The 16,234-nt window shown below is 43.2% G+C and overlaps 1 protein-coding gene across 7 annotated transcripts in view; it reads left to right on the top strand.

Annotated features, from left to right (window-relative positions):
• Nucleotides 1–4,109: 4,109 nt before the first annotated feature.
• epha7 (eph receptor A7) overlaps nt 4,110–16,234 on the top strand; it is a 101,320-nt gene continuing 89,195 nt past the window's right edge. For 4 of the 7 annotated variants that reach the window (XM_065963479.1, XM_020636668.3, XM_029277857.2 and 1 more), the window contains exons 1-3: nt 4,111–4,300; nt 5,844–5,908; nt 6,466–7,135. In XM_065963479.1, the coding sequence (XP_065819551.1) occupies nt 4,207–4,300; nt 5,844–5,908; nt 6,466–7,135 (829 nt within the window). In that variant the 5' untranslated portion in view covers nt 4,111–4,206. Of the gene's footprint in view, nt 4,301–5,843; nt 5,909–6,465; nt 7,136–16,234 lie in introns of all 7 variants that reach the window. The other 3 variants (XM_065963477.1, XM_065963476.1, XM_065963475.1) reach the window with 1 other exon arrangement.

Genomic DNA, 16,234 nt, shown 5'->3' with positions numbered 1-16,234 from the left:
TATTTTATGAATGATAAAAATAAAATGTATTGAATCATTCTGCATTAAATAAGCTACAAACAAACTTGCAGTATCTCGGCCTGTCTGTTGTCCATGCTTCATGTGTCCAGCATTAAACTTCCAGCTTTATAAATACACTCTCACCTGGCTGTACACATCAGACACTGAGACAAAAAAATCCTCCCTATGTGCACAAATCTCATCCCGGCCTCTCTGTCCACAATAAGTTACCTGCAGTATCCTTAAAGTGTTCTAAAATAAATGATTACTTGCATTAGGTAGAAGGAAACTATCACATGGTTGATAAAATAATCGTTTTAGTAAAAAGCTGGATGTGTTTTTGGATGTTTGGGCTCCCCGGAGTTGGGGTCACAAGCCAGTAGATTACGTTGAATATTCTGCGTTAGTTGTGCTTCATCTTGGTCTTTCCCTTTTGATAAACACATTTCAAAGAGGAGGACGTCTCTGTGTGTTTGGACCCAGCTGACGGGGACAAACACACACACATGAATATTCAGTTGTTGTTGATTGAAAACCAGTTTAACCAACCTGTGTGTGTGTGTGTGTGTGTGTGTGTGTGTGTTTGTGCTCCTGTCCCTCACACTGACAGACCGGTGTCAGACAGACACTTTACGATAAAGGTAACATTAATCCAGATTAATTCAACAGTCATCAGTTATACACTACCATGCAGGACTCGACTGTGTACCAAGGGCAAAACGGATTAGCTGTCATTTGCATAATAAACAGGCCGAACAAACAAACAGAGAGAGAGAAAAAAGCAGAGGTAAATAAACCTTGAAGTGAGTCCTTGTCTGCTTCTGTCCGTTCCTATGTACTCCGTTTATTAATCAATATTTGTCGGCCATAATTACAGCTGTTTTGCTTGTTGGGAAGTAATGGAGATTAATTAGTGACCTGCAACAAAAGCTGCATGTATGACGGGATAACGAGCGCCGCTTTGTGCTTTCATTTTTAAGTAATACGCCAAGTCATCCAAGAAAGTGAGGGAATTAACTTTATGCTTTTTAATTGTGTTGTTGTTTTACCTCATGTTTATCTTTGTTTGTTTCTTTTTTAAAGACCCCCTGATGGTTCCGTCTTTACATTAAGAGTCTCCGGAGCAGCCGAGCAGTAATGCGTCAGGTCTGTCGTGTCCGAGCCCGCCCTCAGTGGGACTTTCCCTCACTTAAGGTGACCTTCCCCAGATTAAAAAAAACAACCATTTAACGTCTCGCCATCCGATACTATATTTGGCTCCAACATTTAAAGACGCTTTCACAAATTAGATTCCAGGAGACGGATGGGAAACACTCTTTGTCTGAAACGCTTTTACTGCTTCATCTGGCTTTGTCTTTGTGTTTTTTTTTTATTGCCAGAGATATTCAGCTTCTTTCTGTAATTCCATCTGCTCTGTATTTGAACGACTCCAATCCTCCCTTAATATTTAGATCTGCGTCAACATTTCAGTTCATATCATGTGTCTTAAGGCTGCAGGGTCCGTACAGCGGCTTCATGGTGGTCTAATATCACTTGTGTATTTTGTGAAACAACTGCAGTCTGGATCATTTACAGTATTTCTAACTTTGGTCATGATGAATATGTGCTTCTCCTTTTTAAAGGTTTTTTTTTTTTTTATGCCACACAACATCGGAGATAAATGTGTGTATCATCTTTAGTCACATTTAACCTTAAAAACAAAAGTATATCGTGTCACATTGTATCATGTCATGTCGTACCCTATTCAAGCGGAAAAATCCGGACTTGAAAAATGAATCTAATACAGAAGTGCAAAGTCCTGCAGTACGCCGAGTGTCCACTTGAGGCTGGCTTCAGGAACACAAGAAGTCACATACACACAACAGTGGAAAAAAGCTGTTTTTACAGCATAAATAAACATGTTTACAGCCTGGTACAAAAAACAAAACGGGTCTGGTTAGTTATTGTCATCACTGGCACACACTGTACGGGGGGTGGATTTTTTTTAAACAGGTCCGTTTTGATTTTATGAATGATTCGTGTTAGTTATATTGTACATTAGTGTATCATTTTGGGTCATACCATATTGTATCTAATTTTATCGTATTGTGTTGTGTCATTCTCTTTCGTATTGCATCAGATTGTGTTGTATCACATCGTATCACATTGCACCATATCATATCAAATTGTATCACACTGTTGTATCATATCGCCACATGACATATTGTACCATATTAAATGACAGATCAGATCGGCTCAAGCCCCCCACGACTCAGAATGGGAAAAGCAGAATAGATAAAGGCTGGATGGATATCATCTCGTATCAATTCATATCGTGTTGTCATGTCAACGCAAATTCTATTTTGATGTTGGTGATCCAGGAAGTAGTTCACTTGGAATCAGAGTTTGGGAGTTTTTTTGAGTCAGTAAAAATAAATAAATAGACAAAGGGGGTTAAAAAATAAAACAACAGAAAATGTCACTAATCCTTACAAGAGACAGAAATGTGTCTGGACCCTGACACCTCTGGGAGCCTGCGGGCAGATAAGATTATGCCGTCTCATCCCGTCCAGAACAAAAACACTTTTAGAGGCCCCGCAGGACTCCAAACATCACGACACAACAAGAGTTTGTTCACGTCTGCCGCCGGCCTCATCAATAAGCCCCCCCCCCCCCCCCCCCCCCCCCCCCCCGTGACACGACGACGATCCAGTCACTTAATGTCACTTTAACTCACACTGGATCGTTGTGTGGACTTTGTATAGCCACTGCTCGCTCTGAGGACAAGATCTTCTCTGAACACACTCCGCTGTCCTTTAATAAAAATATACAGAACAGATGTTTGTGACGGGTATATGGAAGAGGAAAAGATCTTTTAATCCTTCACGTGTTTGTTTTGTAAAACTGATTGGTGGATATTAAGACTGTAAATACACTGAGATTGTTATTTATTTTAGGTGGAAAACAAACTGGGGGTACGTTTGTATATAAGTTGTGAATAAATGTGAGCTTTAGTTTGAATAATATCTAACTAATCAAAGAAAAGTGAGACAGGGGGAGTAGGGATGTACAAGTTTCACTTCTACCTACTCCTTTTTGGTCACTGTTACTTTTGTTTTTATTCTCTTTTTTTTTTTTTTTGTTTTGAAAAAAGTCTTTCATACATTCATTCATTGCCATATTTAGCTAATTACTATAATAAAAAGCAATTTGAAATATTTTATAGACTGAGAAGAGGATCAGGGACACCATTGACACATTTGATAAATATATATATATATTTGAGTTGTCACTTTATACAACGCCGACATCTCAGTATATTATGAGTTTATGTTTTCTTCTAATGCAATTAATACCTTTTTTTTAATTGTAACATTAAAGACAAGAGTATGATTGAATTTGTAAAATGCATTTCTTCTTGCTCAATAAATCCAATTTACTGAATTAGAAGACTTTATTTTTCTTAATTTGGCCCTCTTCCTCCTCTAGAAATTATATATTGTGTATTTTTTTATTTTATATGATAGGAAACAGAAAGATAAATCATTTGTATGTGCTCTATAATTTTATTCTTTGTCTCACTTGTTCTACTCCAAAGAAGAAAACAAAAACAATCTATTTAAAAATACTTTGCAAAAAAAAAAAAGGTTTTGTTTTAAATTATGGATTCTTGTGTTAAAAAAAGATAAATAAGAATGTGGGTGTAAGAGCAAAAACAAAAATGTATATTTTTTTAATTTAAAAAAGTTTAAATCTGGCACAAAAGGAACAAATAGAAACACATTTCAATGATTTTCAGACGAGCTTTTCTTCATCACCCAGAATCCTCTCGGTCTCGAAGTCACACATTCTGCAGTGTGTGTGTGTTTGTGGAGCATCCCTCACCCATTTCTCCTGAAGATGACCAAAAATATCTTTAAAACCAAGTTGTGACAACATTTCCTCCGCCGTGCGTTCCCCTCAAAACCCCTCGCCCTCCTCTCAGCGCCTATTGGCCCCGTTTGTTGTCGACGCGTCCCACTCCGCGTCACGATTGGACGACCGCTCCGCCCGTCTGCTTGACTGACATCCCCGCAGCCACAGTCTCCTCCCAGCGGCAGCAGACGCTATTTGAGTGGTGGACCAGCGGATTGTTGTACATAGAGCCGGTTTAGTGTCGTCAATGGGAAGCACGCGAGACGGTGGCAAAGCGAGTTACGGTCTACAGTGAAATCCGCGGCTGCTACCATGCTCTCCAGGTCTCTCTCGTGTCTGTGGATTACATTTTGCCTTCATTTATGCTGTTTTGTAGACAGCGGGGAAGCACAGAATGCGAAGGAAGGTAAGTTCTTAAAGTTTGGACTGCTCCATCCCGTCGCATTTGGAAGATATCCTCCAGAATTAATGGAGAGGTGTCCAAACCCTGCGCAAAGCCTTTACGATTTTCCTGTTAAATACAATTTACCGAAGAGGTGGATTTTTTTTTTTTGTTGGTTTATCCACACCGCGGTCACTCGAGGCTGGTTTGCCGGGGATGACAGCGCTGCTCCCGGGCTGTGTGCGAGCGACCTCTCGGCGTTTTTACGCACGGCAGTTAAAGGCGACAGAACGCGGATTAGACGCAGGAGCTGTTTTTTTTTTTTTTTATTGAACTCCACTGCCAATGCGTTATCTGCGTAACTAACCTGCTCGGTATAGAATAACAACGTGTCACGATGAAAACTAGGTAATGTCAGCGTATCGATCGTCCCAGCAGGCGGGCTCGCCTCGCTGGAAAGTGAGGGAGCCGTGTATGTGGACGCAGTCTCGGAGGTTATTTCCTCTTTTAAGTGGCCTCAGCGGCTCTTAACAGTCCTGTCTGCTCCTGTTTCTTTGATGGAAAATCCGACAGACTGATGCGGATCCGTAAACTGCATCAGACGCTCAAGTTGGAAACATATAGTCTATAAAACAGCCAAATTAAAGGAGAATAAAAAAAATCCCCTAATGGCTGAAAAATGACACTTTTAATTGAGCAGATTCTGGATTAATTAAAGAAATTATGCGATGCGTAAAACAGACAAATATGTGGCTTTAAACTACAGTGTAATAACGGAGCGCGCTGTCCGGGAGTCACAGCTTCTATGAAATGTAAATCCTCGGTGTTGATATGCGGGACCTCCATATCTCTAGGACATAACCTAGAGCATATTTTATATTTCACGGTGGCGCGTCCTGGCTGCTGCCCCCCCCCGCCCCCCTTCCTCCTCTCATGCCGATTGAGCTGTCTGCTGATATTAAATAGGCCTACAATTGAAACAACTTCATTTTGATGAAAGCCGCCGCGGTGCCGCTTTGCGCTCTTTCCCGCACACCTCCAGAACATAAAAACAGGCAGCATTTGACAAAATCCTCCTCCTCAGATTAAATCTGAAAACAAGCCGCTTGTTGGGCCGTTCTGAGCAGAAAATATGTCTTAGTTTTGGCGCATGTTGGGTACAGTATTGCGTGCGTCGGGATGGAAGCAGCCGCTGCGTTGACCTTAACGTATGAAATTCCATTTCAAAGACGAGTTCTGATAAACTATGGTGTAAAATAAAGCCACATTTCATCGTTAAAATATCTAATTGAATGAATCTAATGCGTAATGATCCCTTGATTCCCTCTTTGTGCGCACTGTCAGTGTCTTCATTGCTCTCCCTGAAAGTTCCCCGCAGGCACCAGGACCTGTCTGCTGCAGTGTGTATATTCTTATTGAATGTTTTTTTTCCTGCTTTAGCTGCTGCTGCTAGAAATTAGGTCACGGGTGTATGCGCTATAGATATCAATGTGTGGCCTATCAAAAATACCCTGCCGCGTGCACCCGGTGAGATTTAACCACCTGCCTCTCGGTTTCCTGTCACTAGTGATTCTGCTGGACTCCAAGGCACAGCAGACAGAACTGGAGTGGATCTCCTATCCTCCCAATGGGGTAAGTCTGCACAATCTCTGCATCGCCATGCACACAGATGTACCCCCATATAAATATATATGTTGCAGCCTATCTCTGCTCTGTGACAGGAATAACTTCATTTAAAAGAGGAGGGAATAAAACATACACACAAGGACACCAGCAGTTTATAAATCCCTGCTCATGATCAGAATAAAGATTGTTGGAGGTTGTTTTTTTTTCTGCTGCTAAACTCCCCGAGCTTTTGACATTCAGAGCACAAAGGCCTTAAGCAAACCTCTTCCAACTTGCTGCTCTGATTAAAAAAAAAAGCAGGCAAACTTTTTAAATAAATAATGTGAGCGGGAGCAGATAAACTGAGCACGATCCATCTTTAAAGATTTGTGATATAAAAATGCCTCCCGCTAATCTGCCTCCATATTTCATACACCTCTGTCATTTTCACTGCAGAGTAATCACCTCCGCTTTTATTACCAATCATTACCTTTCTGTGGGATGGCTCTGAGGGTGTAAATCCAAACATGGTGCCGCTCTCCTAATGGATGCACTCTGTACAAATGTCTTCCCCTTCCTTTCAGTGGGAAGAGATCAGCGGCTTGGACGAGAACTACACACCCATTCGCACATACCAGGTTTGCCAAGTCATGGAGCCCAATCAGAACAACTGGCTTCGGACTAACTGGATAGAGAAGGGCAATGCCCAGAGAATTTTTGTGGAGCTGAAGTTCACTCTGAGGGATTGTAACAGCCTACCCGGAGTGGTGGGCACGTGCAAGGAGACGTTCAACCTGTACTACCAGGAGACGGACTCAGAGGTGGGCAGGAGCTTACGGGAGAACCAGTATGTTAAGATTGACACGATAGCGGCGGACGAGAGCTTCACTCAGGGCGACCTGGGTGAGAGGAAGATGAAGCTGAATACAGAAGTGCGCATAATTGGCCCCCTGTCCAGGCGGGGCTTCTACCTGGCCTTCCAGGATGTCGGGGCGTGCATCGCCCTGGTCTCTGTCAAAGTGTATTACAAAAAGTGCTGGTCCATCATCGAGAACCTGGCCACGTTCCCAGACACCGTGACGGGGTCGGAGTTCTCCTCGCTGGTGGAGGTCGAGGGCATGTGCGTGAGCGACGCCGAGGAGGAGGCCGACAACTCCCCCAAGATGCACTGCAGCGCCGAAGGGGAGTGGCTGGTGCCTATTGGGAAATGTATATGCAGAGCTGGATTCCATCAGAAGGGAGACGCGTGTGAACGTGAGTACCTTTTTTTTTTTTTTTTCTTTTTTCTGTTAGGATCACAGCGCTTGTACAGTTTTAGAAGTCATTCCCAGAGTGTCAGAAATCAGTCGGGTGCGTCCTCTAATAAACATGACAAAAGGTGTGCCAGGGAAAGGACTATTTGTGATTTTATTATGCAAAGCGGGTGAAGGATAATTTAGGCGTCTCTGGCTGGAGTTCTGTTGGCAAATGGGCTTAAAAGCGGCCGATCTGACGGCAGCGAAGAAGGATAAAGTATTGAGGCCAAACATCCCCAGAGTAATAATTGGATTCAGCGTTAATTGATTACAAGGCTCTTAATTTATAGCCTTGATTGTGTTGACACTGGGATTAAATAATAACTGGAGTTTAGCTCCTCAGCTTGATTTCACTTCTCGTTCAGGCTCAGCCAACACAATCAGCAGAAGAAGACTCAGGTTTTAGAGGAAGTCCAGACCGTCTTTCAGTATCTCTCTCGCTCTCTTCCCCCCCTGGCCGAGTGACCCTGACGGGGAGGGGAAACAAATAGCTGCCGTGCTGTGGCATTTAGGCCTCAGGATATTTATGAAGGAGCCCTAACAGGAAGGGCAAACACACCCTCGCTGTGGCTGTTTCTTTTCTTTTCTCTTTTTTTTTCTTCTGCAGTGTTGTGGTGCCGGATCGTGCCGCTACACTTAACAATAACCTGCTTTCTGTCACTGCGACGATCAGAGGATTACTTTCAGTGGCTGCCTGACTTGAAAGATAAAAATCAGTATGGATTAAAAGGGTTTGACTCAGGTCAGGGAACTTAAGTGGCCTGCCCCGTCAGCCAAACCTTTTTTTTTTGGTAACCTCATAGTAAGCAGCTTATGAGGAGCAGCAGCCAGTAATAACTAAAAGGAATGTATCTAAGGACAAATGAGCGTCCTCCATTAGAGACCCCCACAGAGGGGAGGTGTGTTAATGAAACATATTAAGGCCGTTGTAATTTAGAGCAGCTCAGTTGTGCTACATCTCTAATGTTACCGGGCGATCGCTGATTCAACCCCATCGAGCTCCTTTTTTTATTGTCCTTGTCGTTTTAATATGCAGAGATGTAAGATCCAGTTGTGCCCAGTGGTGAAAAGGAAACTCTCCGTTTATTTCCACTGGGAGAGCGGAGCATGCACGACAAGCGGCAGCCTCCTTTTCTTATTATGTGTCACACTGTTGCATCCCTCTATTAATTACTGTGTTCAGGTGTCGTCTAAAAAAAAAAAAAAACAGCAGATCCAGGCAGCAGCAGCAACGCGACCCTCAGGTTGTTTAAAGCCCGGGGAAGAAGCCTCCTTTAATGTGTGTGTGGATCAAACTCCAGCCCTGACACGGCACCTTTATGAGCTTTCTCTCCACCGAGGCATGAGAAGCCTTTGTATTAAGGGGTAGTTAATCTAAATAAAATGAGAATCACGGTGCACCATCAGCACTTCTTCCAGCAAGCTCCTCTGACATTAAATTGTCCATTCAGTAGTTTCCCCCCTCAGCACAATCTAAAAGCTATTCAAAGTATTTCTATCAGCCGAACAGCAGAGCAATGAGTCCAAGCGGCTGTGACCGGTATAAATGTGAAGCTCTGGCATTTGGACCCTCAGAGGATCCTGTGTTGGTGTAAAAGAACGTCTTTATAATGGGGTCTGGTGGCGATGCTGCAACTCAAGAAGAACGGCTTCTTTATCCTTCAAACAAAACTGCTCAAAATGTTCTCGTCCCAAATGGTCAGACGGACGTTTTCCCTCAGACTCTCTTTTTTTTTTTCTTTTCATACAAGTGGCCAGCTTTCAACACTGTTATCTGACAGAAAATTAAACTTCCCTAATCCATTAATAAAGACGTTACCTTCGACAGCAGTAAGTCGGTTCATTTTGGTCAGTAATTAACTGAAGCTAAAATTAACCGGTGTTATGGTTTGAAGAGTGACCGTGTTAACTGGTGACTTTCAGCCGAATGTGTCTGTGGTTGTCATAGTTACAACTCATATATGATCAATATTTTTGACGTTACAATAAAAAACCTAAACAAAGTGTCATGTGTTAAAACATTTTCTATCTTCAACATCTGTTGTCACTACGATAACCACAGACTAAAGGACACCAGTTAACATGGTCACCGTTTAAACCATAACACCGGTATTATAGACAAATCAATACAAACATCAGCTTTCTGTCCCTCCAATAGATTTGACTTCTTAAGAGGCTATGATGATGTCGAAAACTCTGAATTACACAGGTCTGTAGAAAAAAACCTGACAAATAATAGAAACTTTTTGGTTTTGTTATATCACCCAACAGCGCTAGTATTTCACAATAAAAGCATCCTTGGGGCGCAGATGACCTTGCGGTTAGCTCGCGCCCCGTTTAGGAGGCTGTAATCCTCCAAGCGGGTGGCCCTGGTTCATATCCGGCCTCTGGTTTGAGGACTAAAGCCTCCTAAATGTCCTACTCTATCCACTGTCCTGTCCAATAAATAATAATGATGAGCTCTTTGAAGCACAGGAGGCGCTGTGCTCTTGTTGTCCACAGTCCATCTAACCGTGTATGAGCGGGGTTCAGATGCTAACTCAAACCACTTCACTGACAGTTAAAGCTTTTCCAAATCGTATTTGAATGATGCTAAAATAAATGTGGATAAACGACATTGATAATAAACATCTAGAGACTTTTGTCCAGCTCTTTTCTTTACTTTTCTTTGGTCATTAAAAACTACTTGGCGGAGTTTCAATGAGTCATGTCATGGTGTGTTTTGAAACTATAACTCAGCTGTTTGTGACCCCCCCCCCCCTCTACCAGCCCCACCCAGAGCAGCACTGAGCCTGTGATATTGCAGCAGACTTGTACTTACTTTGAAGCCTAAGAGGCGGAGAAATGATGTCATGGTTTTATAAATGGTACTGTGTAGAACTATTGTAGTTCATAGAAGAACATCCAAAAGTGGAGGAGGGACTGAAAGAGCGCCGTTTCAAAGAGCGGAGGAAATACAAAGACGTGTGCACATTGACATAATAGTGCACCCTCTTCACTCTTTTTATCATCATACTTTCATTACAAGGACGGGGGGGGGGGGCGATTTGATGATTCAGAGCTGGCGTCATGATGATTGGTTGCAGGCTTGTAGACACTTCCTATTTCAGATGTCTCGCCCATTTTTACAATCTTTTTGCTTGATGAAGGTCTAGTACGGAGTCATTGCTTAGAGATGTTTGTTTGCAAATTAGGCAGTGTGTTGGAGTTTACCTTTAGGTGTTTGATGGACACGTTGCTCTCCTACGCACCTGTCTGATGAAATGGATGTGTGAAGGTTTTTTTTCTATTTTGAATCACAAGGGCGGGGGAAAGTTTCAAAAGTCCTGCAAACATGTTGGCGGTATTTTGATCTGTGTAACGAGTGAATGACTTGTGGTATAAAGTGTTATGTAAGTAGGGTCATTTATTACTGTTTAGGAAAAATAATCATTTTAGGAAAACTTTCACATTAAAACGAAACAGAGTAAAAAAAGTGGACTTCCTGTATCTAATCAAAACGGAGAGATCTACATTTGAAGGAATGACAAACAATGTTTTTAGATTTTGATTCTCAAGTCCTGGAAAAAATCAGATTCCTTTGTTTGAAAAGATTTTTTAAACTTTGAAAAAAACCCATTATGTTGCTGTTGGAAGCTGTTTCCATGTGGATTTGATCCCCCCGTGTGTTTAAATAGAAAAACAGTTCACCGGCGGGACTCGTCGTCCGACATTCTGACATGGGAAAGTTGTGGAGGCAGAAGGGTTACAGACTGTTGAGTGATCAGACAGGCGCTTCTGTTGACGCATACTGCTCCTTAACACAAGTCTTTACTGGCCTATTTTAGTAAGTACAGCCGTGCTACGGTTACAACATGGCCGCCGAGTAAAACCCCCAGCCAGAGGGCGGGCTGCAGGTGGAGCGGGCGAGCGTGAGCAGAGCTGTCAGTCATGTCATTTGAGGAGCCCCCTCTGTGGATGCGAAGGCCTCCTCCCCAAATGTGTTGTGATCCACTCATTCATCACCGTCAGCAAAGAGGGACCCCTTGTCTCTCACCCCTACACCCCCCCTCCCCCCCTCCCCTCCTCCCTCCTCCCTCCTCCCCCGTGTCTCTCTTTAACTCTTTGTGTGGCAATCTGTGGCAGTAAATGTCACTCTTCTTCTCCGCCCGCTGCGTTCACTGCTCTCAGTGTAATGGGTGTTGAAAAAGGCCAGTTGAAGTGTCCCCGCAGCCTGCGCGGGGCCTTCATTTTAGCGAGCGGTGCGTGTTGTTGAAAATAGCGCCCATTCATCCGCTGGTCTTGTTCGGCGCTGGCTGCCGGTTGCAGCGGAGCCGCAGAGTCGTTTGGACAGAGAGAGGGCCCTTGTGGGAGGACACTGCCGTCTTTGTTCGGCTCAATCCAGGGAATGCATGTTGTCCCATTTTGACACATCACATCATTGTGGTACTAAGTAACCAAGCCTGAGAAATGATTAACTGTTGACCCTCGCCCAGAGACGGGGACGAGAGGCCCCTATCTGCTGGGTAAAAACACGTCCGTATCTGGCTGCTATCGGTGCATGCTAACAAGAGAATTAATGAGAGGATACAGCATCCTGTAGACGCCCGCTCCATCCATCTCCACTGTCAGGGAGTTGGACAGAAGTTAGTTGGAGACTGATTGATGATTGAGCCCCCCGGGGGGAAACATTCAGGGATCAAGCACGACAGCTAACATGTATGGAAGCCACCAGGCGGCCCGGGCAGCCCGGCCTGCAGGAAAAGCTGCACTTAGCATTTCAAATGGAGCCAGGAAGCCAGCAGTCAGGAGGTCCTCATTCGTCGTGATGCTCCCCTTGATTGATAAGGTGTGAATCTAATGCACCAAATGGCCGTCTGTACCGCCGCCGCAGAGCTTAATTATGCAAATGACAGGTGTGTGCCGAATCCACAGGAGACCCAAATTGACCTAAATCACTCACGATTGAAATACATTGGTGATGGATGGGAGCTCGTCCTGTCAGCACCTCTGTCAGCTTCCTGTGAATGGTCGCATTCTTCCTCAGCTCGGGGCTTTTCCTGTTTGTTGTGGCGGCCCTGGCAGGTAGCCGCAGACACACAGATGTTGTTCTTTCTGCTCGGGATGGTTCTACCAATACTTTAAAGCGTTGTCCTTAAATGTATCACATGGGGAGGATTCATATATCACAGATAAAAAAAAAAAAAAAAGTGAAATGTCTGGTTCAGGGTCGTGTGATGGAACGAGTTGTTGCTTTCTGCCTCATACAGACGTACGATTTGTGAATTTGGGTTTTAAACTTTTTATTCAGGCAACAAGAAAAGGCATTACAAGATGTTGGAGTAGATAAGCTCTTACTCATTGATATTTTGCAAACTTAAAATTCGGGTCATCATGAACAGCAACTCACTGAGAATATTATCCAAACTATTGGGATTTTTTTTTTTTATGTTAAAAATTAGAAATTGGGAGCGGATTGTCCCTTTAAATATCTATGAAAATAGCTCCTCTGCTCCTTATTTGCTGTAAGTAGGTGGATAAAACAAAGAAACCATGTTTTCATAGTACGTTTTGTTGCAGACAAGAGAACAATAGTCGTTAAAATAACCCAACAAAAAAAAAAAAGCCAAGAGAGAGGGTGTTAGATTTCAGTGGAAGCTGTCGTCAAGAACAAAAGATATCGCTGTACGTTTCTGCAGCGCTCCCCTCTAATTCCCTCTCATTTGTAGAGACTGAACCGCTGTCACATCCTCAGTGGATAAAACAAAAAAAGAAGGTAGAATGTTGAACATTTGGCAAGCTGTAATAAAGTCTATTTATTTTTCCCTCCACATGCAGTGCCCCCTCTTAAAAATACACGTCTAAATGAGACGATAAAGTAAGAGCGAGTGGGAGGAGGAGGAAGTAGTTTCCTGGGATACACTGGCTCAAGCTGGTGCAGCAGCAGCTCTTTCTGTGGGATCCGGCTGCCCTGTCAACACGTCACATTAAATACAAATGCCTCTTTTTACAGACAAAAACATTCACCGTGGGGGGGGGGGGGCTCATTCACAAGGGTAAATATTTGTCTCGACGTTACATTCATATGAACTGCTGCACCAGCTCTTACACTGAAACCGAAATGACAACTAAAACAAAGGTTATTGTCTGCTCCAGATTCAGAGGTAACACAGTGAGGGAAAGATGGCTGCAAAAGGCGTCTCAAAGTGCTTTACACAAGAGGACATTTTAAAATAATTGACACAATTATTAAAGGCCCCGTGTTCTCCTCATGTTCACCTTTCACGTTTTCAGTCTGTGAAACCTTTAGAGTAGCTTAGCCTGATTAGCAGCTCAATAAACTCATCATTTATCTGATACTGGTGTCAGTAAAAACCCTCATTTTAGCCTCTCCCTGAAACAATTAATTTCAGCTCCTTTCTCTTTAAGGCCCCGCCTCCCCACATACTCACTTTGTTCTGATTGGCCCGCTCTCTGGAAAAAAAGTCCATATTTATCTTCTTCTTCTACATCTGTTAAAACTCTTATTTTAGCCTCTGTTTTCATTCATTAAAATAAGCTCAAAAAGAAGCTCTATATAAAAAAGGCAGTTTTAGATCAACAGAGGGAAAGTTACAGTGGAATAAGACACTTAAAGAAAGGCTTTTTAGGCCTTTATTTTAGAGTTAGGAGAGTGGATAGAGTCAGAAATTTGAACCCGTCCGCCCTCATCGAGGATTATAGCCTCTGTATATGGGGGGCGTACTAACTGCTAGACTTCCGGCGCCCCCAGAAAAATATCAAATGAAACACTAAATATAATGTCAAACACACACAAACTCAGCCCCGTGCACTGAGCTTAAAGCGGGACACGAGGCTGCGAGTGTCCGGTCTCTAGTAATGGGTTTGTCTCTCACCTCTGCTGATAAGCTTCACGCATACATGAATATCAAGCAGCTGATGGGAAGGCTCCACTCCACTGTTGAAGGCTCGCACACACTGTCGGGACCATTAAACACAAAATTCATTGGAAATATTTTACAATTATGTAGTAACCGTAGATTATTTGACCTTTTAATGCTCGAACCCCTGGTCTTGTTTTGGATCCATTTGTTCATATCGGCTTCACATCCAGGCGTCCCATTTGTTTCATTTCCAGACTAACTCGGATGACTCGCTCTCTTCTCAGTTTAAAATGAATAAGTTAAGTTTTATTAGTATCTTTACTGAAAGCTCACAAAGTCATGCTTATGATTAAAGTCCTGGACATATATTTTAATTCAGATCCTTTGAATTTATACTCAGACACGTTAGAACAGTTTTAAATAAGCCTTCCTTACCTGCTAATGTCATGATGGTGATAACGTGCCATGTCCACCTACCTCAAAGGAACATGTATTACAAACCTTTTTAAACTGCCATATAAGGGCACAGGATTGCTTATAATGAATTATAGACATGGTCGAGTGTTTCCCTCGTTCCTTGTGTTAGCTTAAAGCCGACCACTATTGACCACTGATTTTGATATTTCTCGGCGGGGTATGTTGATTGCATGTCAGGAATATGAACTTTTTCGTTTGAGTGTTTACTTGAGGTAAGACTCTGAGGAGAAAGCTTTCAATTTAAGATTGCAGATAAAAGGAACTGCCATTTCAAGTCAGCAAGAAAAAAACACACAGAGTGATGACTTATCAGTATCCAGGTCTTGGAATTTGACCTGCCAGTCCAATTTTGAGACCCTACATTGCATCCTGTGAATAGACAGAATCAAAGTAAACGGCCTCATTCTCACGCACACACAAAGACATGCTGAGAGGGTCCTTTAAAAAAGGGGAGACCTCCACGACTCTGCGTCAGATAGCGTTATTTCCAAGGTGATACCGGGGTCTGCTTTTGGCCGTGCAGGAGGTCAGTGAATATTAACTTCATTTACACATGGCTGCAGATGAGCGCAGCGCCACAATGGAGGCCGGCCTGTTGTGTTTAGTAACATGAGCGACCCGGCTGACAGGACACTGTCAAGACAGAAGATGGATGATCGCAGCAGTTGACCCCTGATCGCCAGCAGAGTCACCTCTCCGGCCCCCTCTCGCTGCATGACAAAAGAGCCCTCCCCACGGTGCAGCGGCCTTCATCTCCACTTGCACTAACAGGTTCAGACATCTCCATCGATCCCCCACTTCCATGCCGTTTGCAACTCGCAGCTTTCACCCTTTTTAGCTATCCAAACTGTGGCGCAGATGTCTTTTTTGTAATTGCTTGCCTGCTGACTGCGTGAGAGGGATGTGATCAGACAGGCGAACTCCATGTCAAAAGACAATGTCTTTGGCTTTCTGTGTTGTGTCCCCGTGGCAGGAGGGTGAAAGTGATATGTGAGCGAGCCCGGGGTCTCGGGCCCTGTTGTCAGTGAAGCTGCTCCTCTGGGAGGCTTCAGACCACTGGCTCTGCTCCTCAATCTTTCTCTAAGAGGAGAATCAATAACTGATTACATAACTTCACACTTTTTTTTCCCAACATTGCAGAGGAAGCAAAAGTCAAAGTATTCTTTGGATGGTGTTGTAGGAGGAAGTTCAGCTTTAGATTTTTGTAAGTTGTTAAAAATTAAGATAGCTTTGTGAAACACAGGGCATATAGGCTGGGGTTTGCAGCAGTGTAGTTCAGTAGCAGCAATAATTAAAGCTGTCTAACAAATTATTTCAAGGCTGTTTTTTTTTAATAACTGGTAGAAAGAGTGAACAAAGCAGTTTCACGTTAAAGTCTGTTTCTTTTTTCGATTCTCTTTGGTGAACTGTACATTAGGAGGGGCTGAGAGCTGAGCTGTTAGCTCACTTTTTAGGCTTCAAGTTCTGCCGTGTTCATGAATCTCTAGGTTTCTATCATGAGCTGAATTATCCTCAGCAGTCGTCCCCTCTTTAAAACAAACAGAGCAAATGATGAAACACTTTAAAAAACGGAATAAAGTAGTTTCACACTGATAGTCTGTTTCTCAGATTGGCTTCAGGGGCTGAGAGCTGAGTTGCAGCAATCAGTGTTATCTCACTTAAAGGCTTGAAGTTCTCAAGTATTCATGGTTTCTGTGGGTTTGCACCAAGAGATGAAC

The sequence above is a fragment of the Labrus bergylta genome, chromosome 15 (assembly GCF_963930695.1).
Source record: "Labrus bergylta chromosome 15, fLabBer1.1, whole genome shotgun sequence".
NCBI lineage: Eukaryota > Metazoa > Chordata > Actinopteri > Labriformes > Labridae > Labrus > Labrus bergylta.
Note: the sequence above shows the minus strand (reverse complement) of the source record. Positions and strands in the feature narration are given on the sequence as shown.